The sequence below is a fragment of the Lucilia sericata genome, unplaced genomic scaffold (assembly GCF_015586225.1).
Source record: "Lucilia sericata isolate MDLA Ls3-8-SP2 unplaced genomic scaffold, ASM1558622v1 Contig001290F_arrow, whole genome shotgun sequence".
Classification (NCBI taxonomy): domain Eukaryota; kingdom Metazoa; phylum Arthropoda; class Insecta; order Diptera; family Calliphoridae; genus Lucilia; species Lucilia sericata.
In genome coordinates this window covers 82955-106131 of record NW_023995240.1, presented here as the reverse complement: position 1 = coordinate 106131, position 23177 = coordinate 82955, and the positions used below count along the sequence as shown (strand labels likewise).

At 31.3% G+C, this 23177-nt stretch overlaps 2 protein-coding genes and 1 long non-coding RNA gene across 3 annotated transcripts in view; 2 read left to right on the top strand and 1 right to left on the bottom strand.

Moving 5' to 3' along the window:
* The window catches only part of LOC119610858 (alpha-protein kinase 1), a 31667-nt gene extending 13175 nt beyond the window's left edge, over positions 1 to 18492 (top strand). The window contains exons 2-4 of the mRNA XM_037966256.1: positions 15392 to 15889; positions 17145 to 17478; positions 17544 to 18492. Coding sequence (XP_037822184.1) covers positions 15392 to 15889; positions 17145 to 17478; positions 17544 to 17948 — 1237 coding nt within the window. The 3' untranslated portion in view covers positions 17949 to 18492. The remainder of the gene's footprint in view (positions 1 to 15391; positions 15890 to 17144; positions 17479 to 17543) is intronic.
* LOC119610859 lies at positions 11895 to 13314 on the bottom strand. Its single transcript, XR_005232018.1, has 3 exons — positions 13114 to 13314; positions 12641 to 12859; positions 11895 to 12563 (listed from the first exon to the last, which is right to left on the bottom strand). It is a non-coding gene; the product is annotated as an uncharacterized LOC119610859 (long non-coding RNA).
* A 2134-nt stretch (positions 18493 to 20626) lies between the features above and the next one.
* On the top strand, positions 20627 to 22576 carry LOC119610857 (translation initiation factor eIF-2B subunit gamma). The gene is made up of 6 exons (XM_037966254.1): positions 20627 to 20886; positions 20945 to 21453; positions 21513 to 21668; positions 21793 to 21969; positions 22035 to 22261; positions 22316 to 22576. Exons 1-6 carry the CDS (start codon positions 20730 to 20732, stop codon positions 22479 to 22481), a joined length of 1392 nt encoding a protein of 463 aa, XP_037822182.1. The 5' UTR covers positions 20627 to 20729; the 3' UTR covers positions 22482 to 22576.
* Positions 22577 to 23177: the final 601 nt, after the last annotated feature.

Genomic DNA, 23177 nt, shown 5'->3' with positions numbered 1-23177 from the left:
TTCGTTCGTTTCGTTCGTTCGTTCTTCGTTCGTTCGTTCGTTTCTTCGTTCGTTCGTTCGTTCTTCGTTCGTTCGTTCGTTCGTTCGTTCGTTTCGTTCGTTCGTTCGTTCGTTCGTTCGTTCGTTCGTTCGTTCGTTCGTTCGTTCGTTTCGTTCGTTCGTTCTTTCGTTCGTTTCGTTCGTTCGTTCGTTCGTTCGTTTCGTTCGTTCGTTCGTTCGTTCGTTCGTTCTTGTTCGTTCGTTTCGTTCGTTCGTTCGTTCGTTCGTTCGTTCGTTCGTTCGTTCGTTCGTTCTTCGTTCGTTCGTTCGTTCGTCGTTCGTTCGTTCGTTCGTTCTTCGTTCGTTCGTTCGTTCGTTCGTTGTTCGTTCGTTCGTTCGTTCGTTCGTTCGTTCGTTCGTTCGTTCGTTCGTTCGTTTTCGTTCGTTCGTTCGTTCGTTCGTTCGTTCGTTCGTTCGTTCGTTCGTTCTTCGTTCGTTTCGTTCGTTCGTTCGTTCGTCGTTCTTCGTTCGTTCGTTCGTTCGTTCGTTCGTTTCGTTCGTTCGTTCGTTCGTTCGTTCGTTCGTTCGTTCGTTCGTTCGTTCGTTCGTTCGTTCGTTCGTTCGTTCGTTCGTTTGTTCGTTCGTTGTTCGTTTCGTTCGTTCGTTCGTTCGTTCGTTCGTTCGTTCGTTCGTTCGTCGTTGTTTGTTCGTTCGTTCGTTCGTTCGTCGTTCGTTCGTTCGTTTCGTTCGTTCGTTCGTTCTTCGTTCGTTCGTTCGTTCGTTTCGTTCGTTTCGTTCGTTCGTTCGTTCGTTCGTTCGTTCGTTCGTTCGTTCGTTCGTTCGTTCGTTCGTTCGTTTCGTTCGTTCGTTCGTTCGTTCGTTCGTTCGTTTCGTTTCGTTCGTTCGTTCGTTCGTTTCGTTCGTTCGTTCGTTCGTTCGTTCGTTCGTTCGTTCGTTCGTTTCGTTCGTTCGTTCGTTCGTTCGTTCGTTCGTTCGTTTCGTTCGTTCGTTCGTTGTTCGTTCTTCTTGTTCGTTCGTTTCGTTCGTTCGTTCGTTCGTTTCGTTCGTTCGTTCGTTGTTCGTTCGTTCGTTTCGTTCGTTCGTTCGTTCGTTCGTTCGTTCGTTCGTTCGTTCGTTCGTTCGTTCGTTCGCGTTCGTTCGTTCGTTCGTTCTTCGTTCGTTCGTTCGTTTGTTCGTTTCGTTAGTTCGTTCGTTCGTTCGTTCGTTCGTTTTTTCGTTCGTTCGTTTCGTTCGTTCGTTCGTTTCGTTCGTTCGTTTCGTTCGTTTCTTTTTCGTTCGTTCGTTCGTTCGTTCTTTCGTTCGTTCTTTAGTTAGTTAGTTAGTTAGTTAGTTGGAAGAAGATGTGCATTACATCTGATCTAAAAAAAACCGAGACCATTACCCTGTGCGTGCTTTTACCTGGGTCTCTGCTATTAGTCGAAACCATTACCTTTCCACTGGCAAACTACTTCACTGCTAATTAACCTACGGAGGCACCCTCACTACTGCAACAAAAAGGCCGTTTTTTAATTCACTATACTAACATATTCTTAGTCTAAATATAGAGTTTCTCAGGAGAAGCTCTCAAACTTTTACATTTAACTTCATAACTTTTGAACTTAAGGTCGCTCCGGATTAAATGTTAGAACATTTTATTTCGGAAGCGTCAGTATGATAATTCTTATTATAACGTTGACACTAAATATGATTCGTCACATCATTGTATATCTTTTTCATAACCTCAAACTATTCCCACTATCATTTAACATTCAAAATTTTTAACAATTCACAATTGAAATAAAAAAAAAATTTTAATTACAATAGTAACAACTTCAAATAAAAAATAAATAATTTATTACACACTTTAATAAAACAATGTTTCTGCAATTACAGTGACCTTAAATTGTTAACGATTTTGTTTTGTGGCCAAAAAAGAAAAAAAAAAACAGTAAAACCACTGTAGATAATGATGTTTAACAGTTCAATTATAGACATAACTGGATGATTGCAAAAAAACTGAGATACGGTAAAAATAACTTAACTGTTAACGAACTGTTACAACAACAAAAAAAACAAATTAAAGACATTTATATCATACCAATAACCATTTGTTATGGTTGCGTCAATAATAACAATAATAATAATAATGAAATACTCATTCCCAGACTACTTGTTGCAATTAAAAAGTTGTTTGTTTTTTGCAATTTAAAGGTTATAATAGAGTGAAGGTGTATGACATACTTTTACTTTAAATTTTAGTTAAAATGCTGTTGGTTTATTCTATGAATTTAATTGTTTTATATAAACTTTTATACCCGGGTTTAAATGGGTTTTTTTAACAAATATACCCACTAAGCACTGTTTATTAAAGCCCCCTTCACACGAGCTCACAAGTAATATGATCTGTCAGAATTTTGTGTAGAAGAGATCGGATGGGATCGTAATGTAATGAAACCATCACACATTGAGAGAAAATACGGATGGAAAATTTGACAGTCGTATGGCTCTCTTCATTTTTTGAAATGATTCAAAAAACAAGCAAGTCGCATTAGATCAGGGATGTATTTTTATGTAAACACATACAAAAAAGTGAAACAACTGTTTCCATCTTACTTTGTTATTGTTTTATACCAATCGTGTAAACACAAAAAATATAAATCATACGACTTTTATTCTCTTTTTTGTCATACGGATGGAATTTCATTTTACTTTTTCATTAGACTTGTCGTACGTAAAGTGTGATCGTCTGAAGGGCCCTTAAGCAAAATCTTCTGGGTTTTATAACATTTTGATTCAGGCCCAAAATTATTACGAAATTAAAAACACATAATTCGTTTTATCTAATCAGAAATTACGTTAAATTCTTTACTTAAGCTGTTATGACATTATCTTAAAAAACATGCCGTAATTCGCATATATTAATAATCGTAAATTAGACATTTCTAATGCAATTTATGAATCAGGAAGTTTTAGGATAAAAACCAAACACAAACACACACACACAACGACACATATCAAAGCTTTCAAAAGAAAGAAAATAAAAGTGAAAAAACAGACTTTAGACTAAAAACTAGGACACAACCTGCTGATCTACTTTAAGCCAACAAAACCGGCTTTTAGGCCCCAGAAAAACAAACAAAAAATATTTCCTAGTAAAATTTTCAAACTCTTACACCAATACATGGAGACATAAAGAAAGCGTTTTTATGCAATATTTGGTAAATTTTATTTAAGATTTTTGTAAAATTTTCCTCTAAAGCTGTTCGGTTGACAGCCAAACTAAAGTAGATCAGACCAAAATGTAAATGAAACCATTGCACAGAGAATGTGTTTTGAACATATTTTTCATTTGGATTTTAAAGTAAAATTATACCTAAAAAGTGAAAACAACATTGAAATGATGTTTGGAGCAATTGCATCATATTAGGCAGCAATGCAAGAGAGAGAGAAAAATTTTTGCAAATAAATTGTTTTAATATGTATAAATTACAAATATTCAGTTGTTAAATATGGTAAAATACTTAACAATTTGTTTAAAAATGAAAATAGTTATAGGCAATTACTTGATGAATACATGGGTTTGTAAAATAGTTGGAAATAGTTTTGAAATTAATGTTTAATTACAGGCTATAAAATTTTTTACTGGAAATTATATACAAAATTTAGATTACAATTTACAACATTTATAAAAACAAACTATTTAAAGAAAGTACCTTTCACCATAAATGCCTTCTATATTTTATTTTTGTTAAATTTTTAGCCCCCTTCACACGAGCACACAAGTAATATGATCTGACAACATCGTCTAAACGCAATATGTAATGAAACCATCACACATTGAAAGAAAATAAGGATGGAAAATTTGACAGTCGTATGGCTCTCTTCATTTTTTGAAATGATTCAAAAAGCATGAAAGTCGCATTAGATCAGGGATGTATTTTTATGTAAACAAACACAAAAAAGTGAAACAGCTGTTTGCATCTTACTTTGTTATTGTTTTGTTTAAGTGTGATCGTATGAAGGGCCCTTAAGACTCACTGAGAATCCTGCCTTGAAAACATTATATTTTTAGTCTCAATTTTTTAAAAAACACATTAAAAAGTACCATTTCAACAAAAAGAAACTTCTAGGTTCAATAATAAAACAAATTCAAAAAGGTACTATTTGAAGAACTAAAAAAGTACCAGCCGAAAAACAAAAAGCTTTTATAAGTTTTCTCTTAAATATTCTGTCGCACAATAAATTCGCCATTTGAAGAAAGTACCAACAAGTTCCTTCTTAAGTCCCCTTCACACGAGCACACAAGTAATATGATCTGTCAACATCGTCTAATATGTAATGAAACCATCACACATTAAGAGAAAATAAGGATGGAAAAAGTGACAGTCGGATGGCTCTCTTCATTTTTTGAAATAATTCAAAAAGCATGCAAGTAGCATTAGATCAGGGATGTATTTTTATGTAAACACACACACAAAAAAAGTGAAACAGCTGTTTGCATCTTACTTTGTTATTGTTCTGTTTAAGTGTGATCGTCTGAAGAGCCCTTAACACTCACTAAGAATCCTGCATTGAAAACATTATATTTTCAGTCTCAATTTTTTAAAAAACACATCAAAAAGTACCATTTCAACAAAAAGAAACTTCTAGGTTCAATAATAAAACAAATTTAAAAAGTACCATTTGAAGAACTAAAAAAGTACCAAAAATGTTTCTTACTATAAATTCTTAAGACCCTGCATTTTAATAAATTCCATTTTATAGTAAATAAAAAAATATCTTTTGAAGAAGGAAAAAGTACTGAAAAGGTACCTTTTACAGATCAAAAAGTGCCTGAAAGTTCTTTCTTATAGATCCTCATTCACTTAGCTCCCTTTATTTGAACAAAAGAAACTTCTAAGTTCAATAATAAAATAAATTCAAAAAGGTACTATTTGAAGAACTAAAAAAGTACCAAAAATGTTTCTTACTATAAATTCTTAAGACCCTGCATTTTAATACGTCCCATTTTATAGAAAATAAAAAAAGTATCTTTTGAAGAAGGAAAAAGTACTGAAAAGGTACCTTTTGCAGATCAAAAAGTACCTAAAAGTTCTTGCTTATAGATTCTCATTCAATCAGCTCCCTTTATAAAACAGTTTTGTGTTTCCACGTTCAATATTATAAAAAAAATCAAAAAGTACCATTTGAAGAACGAAAAAGTACCAAAAAGTTGCTTCTTATAAATTCTGAAACAATCAAGACTCTTAAGTGTTAATTTTTATGAGTTTAGGTTTCATTAAAAAAAGTACCATTTGAAAATCAAAAAAGTACTAAAAAGTTCCCCTTTACAGATCAAAAAGTACCTGAAAGTTCTTTCTTATAGATTCTCATTCTCACAGAACCCTTTATAATAAATTTTATGTTTCTAGATTCAATATTATGGAAAAAACAATAAAAAAGTACTATTTGAAGAACGAAAAAGTACCAAAAAGTTTATTTTTTATAAATTATCATTCAATCAAGACTCTTAAGTGTTAATTTTTATGATTTTAGGTTTCATTTTATTCAAAAATTAAAAAAGGTACCATTTCACAAACGAAAAGTACTAAAAAGTTCCCTTTTACAGATCAAAAAGTACCTAAAAGTTCTTTCTTATAGATTCTCATTCTCACAGAACCCTTTATAATAAATTTTATGTTTCTAGGTTCAATATTATGGAAAAACAATAAAAAAGTACTATTTGAAGAACGAAAAAGTACCAAAAAGTTTCTTTTTTATAAATTATCATTCAATCAAGACTCTAAGTGTTAATTTTTTGGATTTTAGGTTTCATTTTATACAAAAATTAAAAAAGTACCATTTGAAAAAACGAAAAAGTACTAAAAAGTTCCCCTTTACAGATCAAAAGGTACCTGAAACTTTCTTTCATATAGATTCTCATTCAATCAGCTCCCTTTATAATACATTTTTGTGTTTCCAGGTTCAATATTATAAAAAAGTACCACTTGAAGAACGAAAAAGTACCAAAAAGATGCTTCTTATAAATTCTGAATCAATCAAGAATGATTTTATGATTTTTGGTTTCATTTTATACAAAATTTAAAAAAGTACCATTTGAATTACAAAAAGTACTAAAAAGTTCCTTTTTATAGATCAAAAGGTACCTGAAAGTACTTTCTTATAGATCAAATGGTACTTTTTGTACCATTTGAATAACAAAAAAGTACCAAAAAGTTTCCACTTTTATTCATTCACGATCGGGAGTGTTAACTTTTATGGTTTTAGGTTTAATTTTATAGAAAAATAAAAAAGTACTATTTGAAGAACGAAAAAGTACTAAATAGTTGATTTTTACGTACCAAAAAGTACCAGAAACTTTCTTTCTTATAGATTGTCATTCACTAAGAACCCTTTATAAGAAATTTTATGTTCCTAGATTTAATGTTATAAAAAAATCAAAAAGTACTATTTGAAAAACGATTTAAGGACCAAAAAGCTTCTTCTAATAAATGCTCCGAACCCAGTTTGTTAAATTTTTTACAAAATTTTAAGAACGAGATAGTATTAGAAAGTTCTTTCTTATATATTCCCATTTACTCAGGATCTATAATCAATTTTAATTCCTTAAGAAAAAGTATGTTTTCAAAAAGTACCAAAATATTTACACGCTTTGGCCCTATAATAGGGTTTGCTAAATGAATTCCAAATAATACGGTTAATTTGCCCTTTTTATAAAATGTGTAATATTTTATTTTGAACAATACTTTTGTGTTATTTTGTTTATAAAAGGGACACAAACAATTGTTCACACAATGTATAATATTTAAATATGTACCTTGGCGGCTTTCAACATTTAGTTGGTTTTTTGTTTAATTTTATTAAAATTTTTGGTATAATTTTTTGTCTTCTTCTTATTGTCTTTTTGTTATTTTCTTGTATTTTAATATTTTTTTATGCTAAAGATGAGCTTGCTAAAGTTTATGTAAAATAAATTTTATTATATTGCATGTGCTTTTGTTGTGTGCGCTACTGTAGTGAGGATGGAAATTTAGATTTCTATCATTTCGTTTGTTACAATTACAAGATTTTATTGGGCTAGCTGAAAAACTATTGATTCATCTATAGACTAGTTGATAGACTACTGATAGACTAAACTTTAGAACTCGTCTATTAACAGTAGACTAGCCAATTACCAGGCAATTGTCTCGTTAACAGGCTAGTTGAATGGACTAGTCAATAGCCTACGACCTAGTCCATACACTAGAAGGTAGACTGGTATATAGACAAGTCTGTTGACTAGTCAATAGAATAGTCCAATGACTAGTCAATGTAATAGTCCAGTGACTAGTCAATATAATAGTCCAGTGACTAGTCAATAGAATAATCCTGTGACTAGTCAATAGACTAGTCCAGTGACTAATCAAAAGACTAGTCAATAGACTAGTCCAGTGACTAGTCAATAGACTAATCCAGTGACTACTCAATAGACTAGTACACTGACTAGTCAATAGACTAGTAGCCAATAATAGGTTCACAGACGAGTCAATAGGACTAATACATAAAGAAGTCTGTTGACAATGAAATAGTCCATATTAATAGTCAAAAGACTAGTACACAGACTAGTCAACAGGATTTTTAATAGATAAGTCAATAGCCTATGACCTTGTCCATAGACTAGATAGAAGACTAGCACATATACAAGTCTATTGACTGGTCATAGACTAGTCAATAGGCTAGTCCATTGACTAGTCAATAGGCTAGTCCATTGAATAGTCAATAGGATAGTCCATTAGTCAATAGACTACTACAGTGGCAAGTCAATAGGTTATTGAATAGACTAGTCAATAGCTTATGAACTAGATAAGTCAATATCCTACGACCTTGTCCATAGACTAGACAGAAGACTAGCACATATACAAATCTATTGACTGGTCATAGACTAGTCAATAGGCTAGTCCATTGCCTAGTCAATAGACTACTACAGTGGCAAGTCAATAGTTTATTGAATAGACTAGTTAATAGATTATGAACATACTAAACAGTAGACTAGTACATATACAAGTCTGCAATGGAACAGTCTATAGACTAGTCAATAGCCAACTTCGCTGACTGGTCAATCACTAATCCACAGACTAGTCAACAGGATTTTGAATGGACTAGTCAATTGAAGCATATGACTTAGTCCAGTCTACTGACTAGCTAGTCAGTAGACTAGTAGTAGTAGACTGGAACATAGACAAGTCTGTTGACTAGTTCATAGTCTAGCCAATGGACTAAACCAATGACTACATAGTCCCTAGACTAGTCAACAAGATTTTGAATAAACTAATCAATAGGCAATGAACTAGTCTATAGATTACTATATAGACAAGTCTGTTGACTAGTTCATAGACCTGTTGTATTGAGTAGTCAATAGACTTGTCCATAGTTTAATAGAACAGTCAATTGAGCAGTCAATAGACTAGTCGAATATCCCTTCCATAGACTAGTACAAAATCTAGATCAGTTCAAATACTACTCTAAAAACAAATCAATAAAGTAGTCAATGAATAGTAAATAGACTAGTCCATTGACTAGACAATAGATTAATCTATAGTCTAGTCAATGGACTACTCTATAGCCTAGTCCATAGACTACTCTGTAGTCTTGTCCATAAACTACTCCATAATCTAGTTCATGGACTAGAGTCTAGCCAAAAAACTAGTCATAACTCATATTTATAAAATTTTCAAAACATTGTTCCTGTAAGATAAACAGACAGACGGACAACCTCTAATAAATTTAAACAAAATTACAAACCCAGTTAAAAAACTAAATGATGGGCCATAGCTTTAGTTCATCCATAATATAAATATAACTCCAAAAAAGTATACCTTATACCCATGAGTAGGGTACAAAATGAAACATCACATGTGCTACCAAGTCGTATATTAAAGATTTACGTGTAACTTCTAGCTATAAACATACATTCATACATACATATGTATGTATGTATAAATATACACATGTAACAACCACATAAGGTAGTTAACATATTTCACTTTGTAACGCATTTGTTTTGTCAATATTTAAAAGGTCAGTTGCAATGGTTTTTAACCAACTGGTACTAAGACCGTCCTCTACCGCTGCTTACTGCAAGTAAAGTAAAAGTGATGATCGTTAAACAACAAAAAAAAGAGGAAGATTTTGTTTTTTCTTTGTTTCTAGTTAATTTTATTTATTTAATATAACTGTGAGAAATAATTTAATAAAAAAATAATGGTATTTGTTGTTGTTGTTGGGTTGAGAAATCAAAGGCAGCAGCAACAAAGTTTGTGTTTTAAGTCTTTTGTTTTGCATATAAACAATTTTGTTTACATATTTTAAGACAATTGTTATTTTAATTATATGTTGGTAATTAACATTTTTATTATTAAATTAATTAATTTTTTGGGGCTCAACCGGATGTAAAGGAAAACATTATGAACTTTATTAATGTTAAATGAAATGACCTATGGAAGTAACAACTCTTCGAGTTTTAATTTAATTATTTTGAGGGCTTTGAAATAAAAAGTTTACAAATTTTACATTGCTCCATAAAGAAGCAAAACCCCAAAAATAGTATACATTACCTTTGAGAAGTTATTTAATCTTATTTTAAAACTTTTTAATAATTTAGCCAATAAATTCTTATAACACTTATTTATGGAGGGTTTTAAATTCATCCACCAAAAAACGCAACCTTCTGGTAAATTTACACATATCAGTATAAAATTTGTTTTAAGAAAAAACAACCTCTGAAATATATATGACACCTTCAGCAAAATAAAACCAAAAATTTAAGAAATCCAAATAAACAAATTGTGGCTTTTTTTCCAGTCCACAAACATTTTGGTACTTCTTCTAGTTGTTTTCTATTTCTAAAACAAATCAAATACAAATACCGACAATATAAATAAAAACCACAACAATGAGAACAAAAACAAGAAAAGTAAACCCACTAACTGAATGACTGACTAACTGACATACTAACTACTACTACTACTAGTACTACAACTTACTATTGCATAATATTGCTCAAAAAATCTTCTTGAAAACGAAAATATAACTGAAAAAGACAAAAAAGAAGAAAAAGTTTGATGCAGAAAAAAAAAATACAAATAAATACACACAACGACTATGACTTTGAGGCTGACAAATGCTGCAAAGTTGTTGTTGCTAACTAACAACAACAAAAATAATATTAATAATATATAATCATTGTATTTGTTAGAAAAAACATTAGACTATATACAACAACTACAACAATAACTACAACTAAGTTGTATGACTTCTTTTATTTGTTGCATCTTCAGAAAGATTTTTCTCAAAAAAAAAAAATCAACTTTACTAAATCCCAAAGGGGTTTTAGTCAAGTACTGTAAAATATACAAACTTAGGGATGTAGTTGCCACATAGATTTAATACAAAATCACCAAAAACACCTAACAAACGCAAAAAGTCTTATCATTTCATCAGCTTATATTGTTATATATAGATTCGAGCAATGCAAGACATGACTATAATCATGAATATAGATCAATCTATTGACTTAACTATAGATCAGTTATAGAATGTAGATTAGCCTATAGATATGGCTGCAGACATTCTATAGTCTTAACTATAGACCAGTCTTAATTATACTTAAATTAGTGTATAGTCTTGACTATAAATTAGCCTAAAGACTTGATATTGATCAATCCATTTAACTATAGATTAGTCTATAGTCTTGACTATAGATCTGTTTATAGTCTTGACTATAGATTGGACATAGATCAGTCTATTGTCTTGACTATAGTTCAGTCTTAACTATATATCAGTCTATAGTCTTAAGTATAGATCAGTCTATAGCCTTAACTATAGATCAGTCTATAGTCTTGACTATAGATCAGTCTATAGTCTTGACTAAAGATTAGTATATAGTCTTAACTATAGATCAGTCTATAGTCTTAACTATAGATCAGTCTATAGTCTTGACTATAGATCAGTCTATAGTCTTGACTATAGATCAGTCTATAGTCTTGACTATAGATCAGTCTATAGTCTTGACTACAGATCTTTCTACAGTCTTGACTATATATCTTTCTAAAGTCTACAGTCTTAACCGTAGATCAGTCTATAGTCTTGACTATAGATCAGTCTATAGTCTTGACTACAGATTAGTCTATAGTCTTAAATATAGATCAGTCTATAGTCTTGACTATAGATCAGCCTAAGGATCTTTCTATAGTCTTTACTATTATAGATCAGTCTAAAGTATTGACTATAAATCAGTCTATAGTCTTGACTATAGATCAGCCTATAGTCTTGACTATAGATCAGTCTATAGTCTTGACTATAGATCAGTCTATAGTCTTGACTATAGATCAGTCTATAGTCTTGACTATAGATCAGTCTATAGTCTTGACTATAGATCAGTCTATAGTCTTGACTATAGATCAGTCTATAGTCTTGACTATAGGTCAGTCTATAGTCTTGACTATAGATCAGTCTATAGTCTTGACTATAGATCAGTCTATAGTCTTGACTATAGATCAGTCTATAGTCTTGACTATCACAGAAAAAAATTACGACAAATCAATTGTCATATTAATAACCAAATTTGTAAATACAATTATTTTATTAATTGAAAAGGCACCAACAACGGTTTTTGTGCATACAAAAAATATTTTTGTTATTTAAAATTGTTAACTTTTAACAATATTTTTCAACAACTAGTTTGTAAAATAGAACTACTATATTGTTGACAACCAACAATTTTATTTAAACAATGGATTTATTATACTGAACAATTATACTGTTGGTGGTTAATTTTACTTTCTATAATAAATTTGTCATATTTTTTTAAATAAAAAATGCAATTTTAATATCATTTCTATTATTTTTATTATAAATTTTAGATAAATGGTTTTACAAATTACTTTGTTTTAGATAACACAGGCTAACAAATTTTAACCCAAATGCCAAAATATTTTTTTCTAAAGGATTGAGCTGCGCTGAATCCAAAGCTGACTTCGAGATATCGTGTTTTTAAGATCAAAAGTTCCCGTTGTGGCCATATTTGAGCCGTTATAACAGCGCGAAGACATCTTTATTTATAAAATTTGTTATGTTGTCTTAGTGTTCGATCTGTCGACTTTAAAATAAAGGTTTAACCTCAGATATATCTTTTTTTCATCGAAATATATATAATACTTTTTGAATTTTCCGCTGAAATGTTTGCTGTAAAATAAAGACAATTTATTTTTTGAATTTATAGCTGTTTTTTACTTTGGATTATGATATCTCAAAGTAGGAAGAAAATATTACGAAGTTAAACCTTTATTTAAAAGACGAAAGATTGGACTTTCAGACGACACAAGAATATAAATAAAGATGTGATTGCCATGTTATAGCGTCTCCAATCCTAATGTGATAGAGAAATTTGAGTTTAGAAAAGTGTACTTTGGTCTCTGGGGTTCGACTTTTTATAAATTTTGTTGGCCACTGTAATTTATAATAACTCTGCACTAAGCTATGAATCTTGAACAAACATCGTACCCAGTTAAAGAATTCGTTACTGCATTTACAACCATTTTTGTAGTCTATTAAGACAAGTTTTATTTAAAATATTATTGAATATCTAATTCAAAGTGTATAAAAGGAAAAACATATGATCTACCTATTCTTCCTGCTTCCAGATTTGTAACGTATTTGGCTAGGAGTTTTACATTATCAAATTGTTATCTTAAGATATACAAATTTAAAACCAGTGTCCCGGTTGGGAAGGCTTATGATGGTAACGAATATATCGCAAATGCAGTGTTCTGAAATTAAATTTAGTGGGTGTTTCAAAATGTGTCCAATGGATACCACCAACTTAACCAGGAAGTTTCACAATCTTAAAAAGTAAAAGATGATTGATTAGTTTAATTATATGTATATGTGTAGTCCAATATAAAGCTGCCTTTACATTGTCTGTGCTTTTGAGTCGTATGCTTAAAGAACTTGTATAAGGTTTTATTAGCATAGGACATTCCAAAACCATCAACTTGAAATAACTTTTAAAGAGATATGAATTCAATGGCTGTACAACTCAAATGAGAACTCAGATAATGTAATAGCTGCTTGTGTGAACTCAATAACTAGTCTTACCTCGTAGTTTAGCGCAATTCCATTCCTCAGCCATCCATATTTTATTTTTCTTATAAAAGAAATTTATAGAAACAATTGTTTCTTACTTTTGACTTTTAATTTCATTTATTTTTAATTTTTTGATATAATATTTCTAATCAACTTATGAAAATTGTCAATATGATAATTTACAAACTTTTTAATAAAAAAATTGTTAACAATATCAGTTAACAGTTAAACAATTTTATATAATTACTTGTTAATATTAGTTATTTTTTTCTGTGTATAGATTTGTCTATAGTCTTGACTATAGATTAGTCTATAGTATTGTTTATAGTCTGTTTATAGTCTTGACTATAGATTGGACATAGATCAGTCTATTGTCTTGACTATAGTTCTGTCTTAACTATATATCAGTCTATAGTCTTAAGTATAGATCAGTCTATAGCCTTAACTATAGATCAGTCTATAGTCTTGACTATAGATCAGTCTATAGTCTTGACTAAAGATCAGTCTATAGTCTTAACTGTAGATCAGTCTATAGTCTTGACTATAGATCAGTCTATAGTTTTGACTACAGATCTTTCTACAGTCTTGACTATATATCTTTCTATAGTCTATAGTCTTAACCATAGATCAGTCTATTGTCTTAACTATAGATCAGTCTATAGTCTTGACTATAGATCAGTCTATAGTCTTTCTATAGTCTTTACTATTATAGATCTGTCTATAGTATTGACTATAAATCAGTCTATATTCTTGACTATAGATCTATAGTCTTGACTATACATCAGTCTATAGTCTTGACTATAGATCAGTCTATAGTCTTGACTATATATCAGTCTATAGTCTATAGTCTTGAAAATAGATCAGTCTATAGTCTTGACTAGTTCATAGCTTGACTATAGATCAGGCTATAGTATAGACTATAGATCAGTCTATAGTCTTGACCATAGATTATTCTATTGTTCTGTATAGATTATTCTATAGATCTGTATAGATCTGTCTATAGTCTTGACAATAGATCTGTCTATATAGATATATCTAGATATAGATATAAATTACAATTTTCATCCATTAACTTTTAACCATTTTAAAACGCAAACCCACATTATTGACAATATAAAACGCAAACATATGGCAACCTGGTCAGCAAGTACTTTTATATACATACGTTACATTTATGTGTGTAGAGCGCAAAAAAGAAACCTAAAAAATGAATTTTCCCGCGCACTTTTCTATTATTTGGTTGTTTTGTAAAATGTAGTCAGTCACTAAAGGTAATTTTTTTCGACTATTTTGTCTCGTTCAGGAATTTTCCCATATCATAAAGATGTTTCATTTATTGCATGTTAGGTTTTTTTTGCTAAAAAACGACAGAAAATAAAAAATAGCACTTACCGACAGAAATGAAGAAGCTCCAGCAATATGTGAACAGTGGGATTGTCACTGCAATTATTTACAGCATGCGGAATTGTTGACTTGACTATAGATCAGTTTAAAGTTTTGACTATAGATCAGTCTATAGACTTGAAAACAGATCAGTCTAAAAACTGAGCTATGGAACTGTTCAGAACAGTTATAAGAATTGACTATTGATATGTCTATTGTGAGGACTGTAAATCACGACTGTACAGACACGACTATACAGGTCAGTATTAAGTATTGACTATAGAACTGTTTACTGTTAGACTAGGCCTGTCTATAGAAATCACTTGTTCTACAATATAGACCTGTATGTAGTCTTAACTATAAATTAGTCATTCACACATATACATGCGTTTCAATTATATAACATATATTGACCCACTGTGTCACAATAAAAATACCATTTAAACCACAGGTGACTGATGGAACATAAAATGTGTTAAATAAAATTAAAAAATAAAAAAACATGGAAACAATGATTACATTGATCATGTTTTTTTTTTCAACATGAAGGTTTTAACTTTGTCAATTTTCCAAAATATTTACAACATAAGAAAATTAAAAAAGTTAAGTTTTCCATGTTTTGCGTTTAAATATTAACCTTAAAATAACAAAACAATTGCCAAAAGGTGATAGTTCCTAAACAAAATTAAAAGAAAAACTACTACTGGATTTAAAACAATTATTCAATAAGGTTTTGATTAACTTTCACCAAATATTTAATCAAAATTTAAAAATAATAATAAATACTAAATTAATAAAACACTTAAACAACAAAGCACTTTAAATATTGTGTTTAACATTCAAAATTTTAAATAAACAAAACCATAAACTAATTCCCCCAACTCGTTTCCTCTCTCTTTACTTACAGTTTCAATTATTTCCTACTAGTCTCCTTGGCATGTTTTATAGGCTACAGTCAGACGGCCGAAACTACAAGCGTCACAGCCTCAGCTACAACAGCCAAGCCACAAGGCTTTCAATCACGTTCCATAGTTGCCGCCGACGAAGATGATGCTGTCGATGATGTTTTCGAAACTCAGGCTCAAACACATTTAGCCTACAGACAACAGCAGCAGCATTACCTGCAGCAACAACAACAGCAACATCACCAGCAGCAGCAGCAACAACAACAACAGCCGCTCTACGATTATAGTCAGTCGGAGGAGGATCAAGAGGAACCCCCTCGGCAACAGTATCAAACACGTAAACAACAACAGCAGCAACAACAAAACTATCAGAGTGCAAGAGCAAATTCTAAACAGAAACAGTCAAGCGAAGAAGAGACTGAGGAGGAGGAAGAGGAGCCCGATAGACTATCATTGTTGTTGGCTCAATCGAAATTTGCCTGCAATGGCAAAACTACTGGGTAAGTTTTGAAATGAATGGTGGGGATTTTAAAATATTAGCACATTAGGGTGGTACATATAATTCTAATTTCATAAAGTAATTTTTCGAATGCGACCTTATTAGAGCCTAGAACCAGTTATAGCCCGATTACCACCATACTTAATACAATTACTTCTGGACCTAGCTTGTGCAACATGTTAACAACATTTCTCAATAAATTGATGAGAGATCAAACAGCTGGGGGAACTATTGCCAGGTTAAATAATGGATCTCATTTTCAATACCAAACAAACCCTAAAAACGGGGGATTTCATTTAATAAACTTGTTAGAAGACTAACCCACAGATTTTTCCATTAACTAGTCCATAGACCAGTCAATAGATAGTTCATAGAACAGTCATTAGTCCGTAGACTATTCAATAGATTAGACTAGTCTATGGACTAATGTATTGACTAGTCTATGGATCGGTCTATTGTCCAGATTATAATCTATTGACTAGGCTTTCGACACACATACTTTGAACTAGTCTATTGACTAAACTTTGAACTAGTCTGTTGATTAGGCGTTGGACTAGTCTATTGCCTATGTATCAATATATTGGCTTGTCTGTGGACTTGGCTATTGACTAGTCTATGGATAAGTCTATAAACTAGTCTATTGATTAGCGTAAAGGGTAGTCTATGGCTAGGTAGATATTGACTTTGGCTATAAGCTAGTCTATGGACCAGTATATTGACGTGTCTATGAATTAGTCTATGGACTAATGTATTGACTAGTCTATGGATCGGTCTATTGTCCAGATTATAATCTATTGACTAGGCTTTCGACACACAGACTTTGAACTAGTCTATTGACTAAACTTTGGACTAATCTGTTGATTAGACTTTGGTCTAGTCTAAAGATTAGTCTGTGAACTAGTTATTAGTTCATTTAAAAGTCTAATCAATAGAATAGCCCAAAGTCTAGCCAATAGACTAGTCCTAAGCCATGTCAATAAGTCTAAGTCTAGTCAATAGACTAGTCCACAGACAATCTAATATATTGCTCAGTAAACTAGTCAATATACTGGGCTATAGATTACCAACTAGTCAAAATATTAGTCAATAGCTACATAAGTAATATTGAGAACAGTAACAGTTATGATTTCACCAAAAATTCTGAGAATATCGGGTTTAAACTATTAAGGATATTCGCCCCAGAAAGTTTTATATTTTTCGAAACTTAATCAATTTATATAACTGAATTAACCATACATAATTCTTTTCTTTCCCAGTTACTATGCTGATGATACACTCAACTGCGAAGTCTTCCATTATTGTCAGGAAAATCAACGTCACTCTTGGATCTGTCCCGAAGGTTTTACCTTCCATCAAATACATTTGATTTGTATGCCACCCTCAAATGATAACATTTGCCAACAGTCATCCAAATATCATATTGTCAATGAATATCTATACAAACCTGTCAATTTGCAAGAACATCAAAGTAAACCCAATGTAACATTGCGCTATTCGGAACGTTATTATCCCGAGAGTTACTATGACAATGATCGTTATGAAGATGAGGAAGAGGCACCCAGACCACGTGTACAACATCACAGACAACCAGTGAGTATTAAGCAAATTAACTAATTTAACTTAAAGTTTCTATAATAAATTATGTTTCTCTTTAGCTCCAAGTTGGATTCCATCAACAACAACAGCCTCAATATCAACGATCACAATCTGTGCCACAGCAACAACAGGTACGTCATCAATCTGTGCAACAGCAGCAAATCTCGCAACCCCAACAGACCACAGTCTATCGTAAACCATTGCCAGTAACCACAATTCAACCTCAAATTCAACCACAAATCCAACAGATACGTAATCAAGCACCTCCACCCACTGTAACACCCTCGCCCTATCGTTACTTTACCGCTGCACCACAATTGCAACACTTGCAACAGAACCAACAACAGGTGTATCGTACACCCGAAGAAATTAACATTTCCCTGCAGCAGAGACGTCCTCAGATCTTTATAGCAAGCACAACACCGCGTTACTATGAGGATGAGTATTTATACGAGAGAAAGTAAACGAGAGTTTCTGATCAAGATCAAAGTGGAGAGCAGAGGCCTTTTTTGAACCCCTAAAAGTCTACTTTAGTTTTCATTCTTAACTTAATATCCTCATTTAAACTATTTTCTACGGAAATATTTCATTAATTTTTATTTAAACATTTTATTTTGATTATTTTTTTTAATGTTTTGCTTGTAGCACGAAAAAACAATACTTTTGCAATTTTATTGTAATTATATGTATATTTAATTTTATTATTTTATTTTTTTCATCATATGTTTTATTTTTTCGTATGCTTTATGAGAGTATATTAACTATTGAGTAATACTCTACTTCTTTTAGATTTGATAAGTTTAATTTAATTTTTTATTAACAAAATACTGCGCGAATAGTCCCATACAACAAAAAAAGAAATATAAATAAACGAAAGAACTTATGAGATTTATTTTAAATGTTTTTAATCTTTAAGTTTTTGATTCTAGTAGATTTGAATTATTTTAAAAAGATATATATATTAATAAACAAAATGAAAATAAACGTTTTTTTATATACAATAATTAATTGCATTAGTTTGGTATTTAATAGTCTACTTTCTCTGACTAGATTACGGTCTGGTCTGTAGACTAGACTTTAGTCCAAAGTTTAATCAAGTCCATAGTATGTACTATGGATTAGAAAATATTCTAGACTATAGACTGGACTGGGGACCAGACTATCCTAAAACTATACTATAGACTAAACTATAGACTAGACTACAGTCTAAACTATAGACTAGACTATAGTCTAAACTATAGAATAGACTATAGTCTAAACTATAAACTAGACTATAGTCTAAACTATAGACTATAGTCTAAACTATAGACTAGACTATAGTTTAAACTAAAGACTAGTCTATAGACTAGACTAGATTTTAGTATAAACTATAGATAAGACTTTAGTCTAAACTGTAGACTAGACTAAAGTCTAAACTATAGAGAAGACTAAAGTCTAGACTAGATTATAGTCTAAACTATAGACTAGACTAAAGTCTTTATTATAGACTAGAATATAGTCTAAACTATAGACTAAACTATATATAGTCTAAACTGCAGACTAACTATTAACTATAGACTAGACTATAGTCTAAAGTTTAGACTGGACTTTAGTCTAAACTATAGACTGGATAGTCTAAACTATACACTAGACTATAGTCTAAACTATAGACTAGACTAAACTATAGACTAGACTATAGGTCTGGACTATGGTATGGACTATAGACTAGAATATAGTCTAAACTATAGAGTAGACTATAGTCTAAAGTAAAGACTAGACTATAGTCTAAATTATAAACTAGACTATAGGTCTGGACTATAGACTAGAATATAGTCTGGACTATACACTAGACTATAGTCTGGACTATAGACTATACAATAGTCTAGTTTTTACTATATACTATACAATTGTTTAGTCTGGACTATAGACCGGACTATAGACTAGACTATAGTCTGGACTATAAACTAGAAAATAGTCTAATCTGGACTATAGAAAGGAAATTCTGCTAGAATTTTTCGCGCCAAACTGTTTTCTGCTTTTTTTAATTGCAAAAAAAAATCTGTTCTAATAATATTTTTTAAATAAAAAAATAATTCTTTAATAACAATTGAGGGTCATTGTGCAAAGAAACAGGCGGGTTTCAGGTTTTTAATAACTATGAGAAAAATGTTTTTCAAAGCGGGGTTTGTTTTTGTCTAATACCAAAAAAATGTCCTGGTGTGCCTTTCAGTTCTCCAAACACTATGGTGGCCGAATATTTACAAGAAACAATTATTCAATCGCCTTTTATACAAATTTATCCCGCTATAGAGAATGTCTTCACGGACCTAGAGGATATAACCTGTTGTTGTTATTTGGGCAAAATATTGGTGTTTGTTATTTTATTGCAATGCTTCGTACTTACCATTGTGGGCTTTATGTCGACTTTAGATCCCTTAGAGTTGTCACACTATATAATTTATTTATAAAAGAAAAAAAACGTTTATCTGAAGGTATTCCTTCCGATCATTTGTTGTACTTGCATCTGTATCATCAAGAATACAAATTAAATTTAGAAGAAATGAGTAAATGAGTTTCGATTTGAAGGAATAGAATTAAAAAATACTTTAAATTATCCGTCCGTAAATGACCGAATCCCTCATTGAAGTTCCTAATCGGAAAATCACGCTGACGTTCATATTAATCTAAAATTAACAGAATTAACGTATTGAAGACGAATGAATAAAGGTTTTCGGAAATATGTATGTATATTATTTTAGCCCTTTCAAACGAGAACAGTTTAGCTTACAATTTGATAAACTTTGCGATAAGCTTATCATTGAATTATGAAATGTGATCTACCAGCGATAACAGTATCCCTTATTTAATTGTATTATAGGTTTATATTTCAGTACATATACAGGAAATAAAAATTGCAAATCACGTAATACTTTACTTTAAAAAAAGATACAATAAATGTGTTGGGTATAGCCTCGCCCTGATAAACAACTGAAAAAAATTTAATTCAAAAAGTCACCAAAAATATCCCACTTTTTTATCTCTCGGATTCCGTTTTTATTTAAAATCTTTGAAAATTTAAAAATTAAACGTATTTGAGAACTTAGCCGGCTTACAGTCGATTTTAAGACGACGTCGATATTTTTAGTGTCAGCCACCACCGCCGTTAATATTTGTCGGCGCAGGGCTCTGATTGCATGCGAAAGCAAATATTTCATAAAAAAAGTTTTAAAATAAATGTTAATTATTTGCATTAAAACTACACAAAAATGGTAACACAAGAATTTCAAGCAGTGATCTTAGCTGCTGGTAGAGGTACTCGCCTGCCCGAAGTCTTGGGAAATACTCCCAAATGTTTGCTGCCCATAGGACCTTACCCTTTAATATGGTATCCTTTAAATCTATTGCAGCAGCACAATTTCCAAGGTAAATTTTTATACAAAAATCTTAAAAATGTATAAAAAAATGTCGACTTTATTTACAGAAACCATTATTGTGGTTTTGGAAAGTGAACGTTCCGAAATTCAGCTAGCTTTGGAACGTTTGTCATTAAAAATGAAATTGGACATTGTTAGCATACCCTCCGACAGTGATTTTGGCACTGCCGACAGTTTGCGTTATATACGCGACAAAATCATGTCCGACTTTTTGATTTTAAGTTGTGACATTGTTTCCAATGTTTCTTTGTATCCCTTGATCAATAAATTCCGTCAACATGATGCTTCTTTGACGGCTTTGTTATTTAAGAGTGGTTTTGAATCGGATGTTACTTTGCCCGGACCAAAAACTAAACACAAACCTGAAAGAGATTTAATTGGCATACATCCGGAGACAAAACGTCTATTGTTTTTGGCTTCAGCCAGTGATTTCGAAGAGGTAATGAATGTTAATGCTCATCTTTTGCGTAAGAATGGTAAGATGACAATCTTCTCCAGACTAACGGACTCACATATTTATGTTGTCAAGAAATGGGTGCTGGATTATTTGGAAAAGGTAAGTTTAGTTTAATATTTGATTGATTTTAACTGATAATTAGACATTTTATATTTTAGAAAGAACACTTCTCCACTTTAAAGGGAGAATTTTTACCTTATTTGGTTAAAAAGCAAATGGCCAGAGCTGCCGGAACTGGCGGTAATGCTAATCATGTATCAGATACTCAATCTGAATTGGGTACTAGTATCAAGCAAGAGGAAAATATATTTGGGGTAAGGTGTTCCATATTATTTTTTGATTAAGTTCTCCGTATGATAACGACATTCAAAATTCTAATTTTGTAGATTCCAACTTTTACTGAAATTTTCTCTAATAACATTTCCTTATTTTCCTTAGTTTATTCCAAACTCAACTTTAGATCAACTAATCTTAAAAATCACTCTTTATAATGATAACAAAACTAAACCTTTATATCATGGAGACTTACTAAGATGTTACGCTTTGGAAGCACCCAAAGAAACTATTGGTGTAAGAGTTAATACTACTTTATCATTTTTTGCTGTGAATCAAAAGGTAAATACAAAACTCCTCAATTAAGGCAAATATTTTAAACCTTTTAAACATTTTCCATTAAATAGCTTTCCACTATTTGGCCTTTGCTGTGCGGTGGCCAGGAAATACCTTTAATATCTTCCAATGCAGTTGTAAACTCTACTCAAACGAAAGAAATTGCCGTGGCCGATAATGCTAAATTATCTGAAAAGACTTCACTGAATTTCAGTGTCTTTGGACCAAACTGTTTTATTAATCCCAAAAATATTATTAATAAATCTTTGATAATGGCTCATGCTGTTGTAGAGGAAGGGTAAGTTGTATAAATCTTTAAGTTTTCAGTTGTTGTTACTTTTTCCTTTTCTAGTTGCAACATAGAAAATTGTATTATTGGTCCAAAGGCTGTGGTTAAAAAAGGCACAAAATTGAAAAATTGTTTGGTTGGCGCTAATTTTGTGGTGGAAGAAGGTTCTTTATTGGAAGCCAAACATCTAACACATGCTGATGGTTATATGGAAATTGATATACAATGAACATGTTAATATGTTGAAGGAATCGTTTGCAAATTATTTTTCAACTAGGAATTTTGTGTAAAAAAAAATTAAATGTTGCATGACAACAAATTATATTTACGATTTTTTTGAGTGGACTTGTCAGGATCGATTACGAATTTGTGAAGCCTTATCAAGAGGCAGCTATTTGTAGCGCGTTTAAATTACTAGCAATCCATTTTTGTTCTCAATATAAAAATTTGCTAAATTGGAGAATTACCATACCGACAAATATGGAAAAAAATACAAAGACTAAAGAATTGAGTTATGCTGATTCCAAATTTGATGCCATAATTTCTCATTCGAGAAATCTAACGTTTGAAAAACACCGAGACAAACTCTACTATAACGTGTTCTTTTTTGTAAGATATACTAATCCGTGTTTACATCAAATATAAACTAAAAGACGATTTTGCCTTTATTTTTCTTCAAAACTTCAACGGACGATATCTCAATGTAAAATATGGCCGAAATGAAGCGAAAGTAATTTATCGTCTGAATTTATAGGGATTTTAAACTTTAAATTAGAATATCTCAAAGAAGGAACTAGATATAACATTCTAAATAAAGGACTGTTTAACGTCAGAAATATGAAGAAAAATATACCTTGAAAACCTCATGTGATGGCAAATTTTATGGTCAGATGAAATTCTAAAAAGGTTCAAAAACATTCAAGGG

Coding starts and splice junctions, on each gene's coding strand:
- LOC119610857 (XM_037966254.1), top strand. CDS start 20,730: ATGGTAACACAAGAATTTCAAGCAGTGATCTTAGCTGCTGGTAGAGGT. Junction 20,887..20,944: donor GCAGCAGCACAATTTCCAAG/GTAAATTTTTAT, acceptor CTTTATTTACAG/AAACCATTATTGTGGTTTTG. Junction 21,970..22,034: donor TTTTTGCTGTGAATCAAAAG/GTAAATACAAAA, acceptor TCCATTAAATAG/CTTTCCACTATTTGGCCTTT.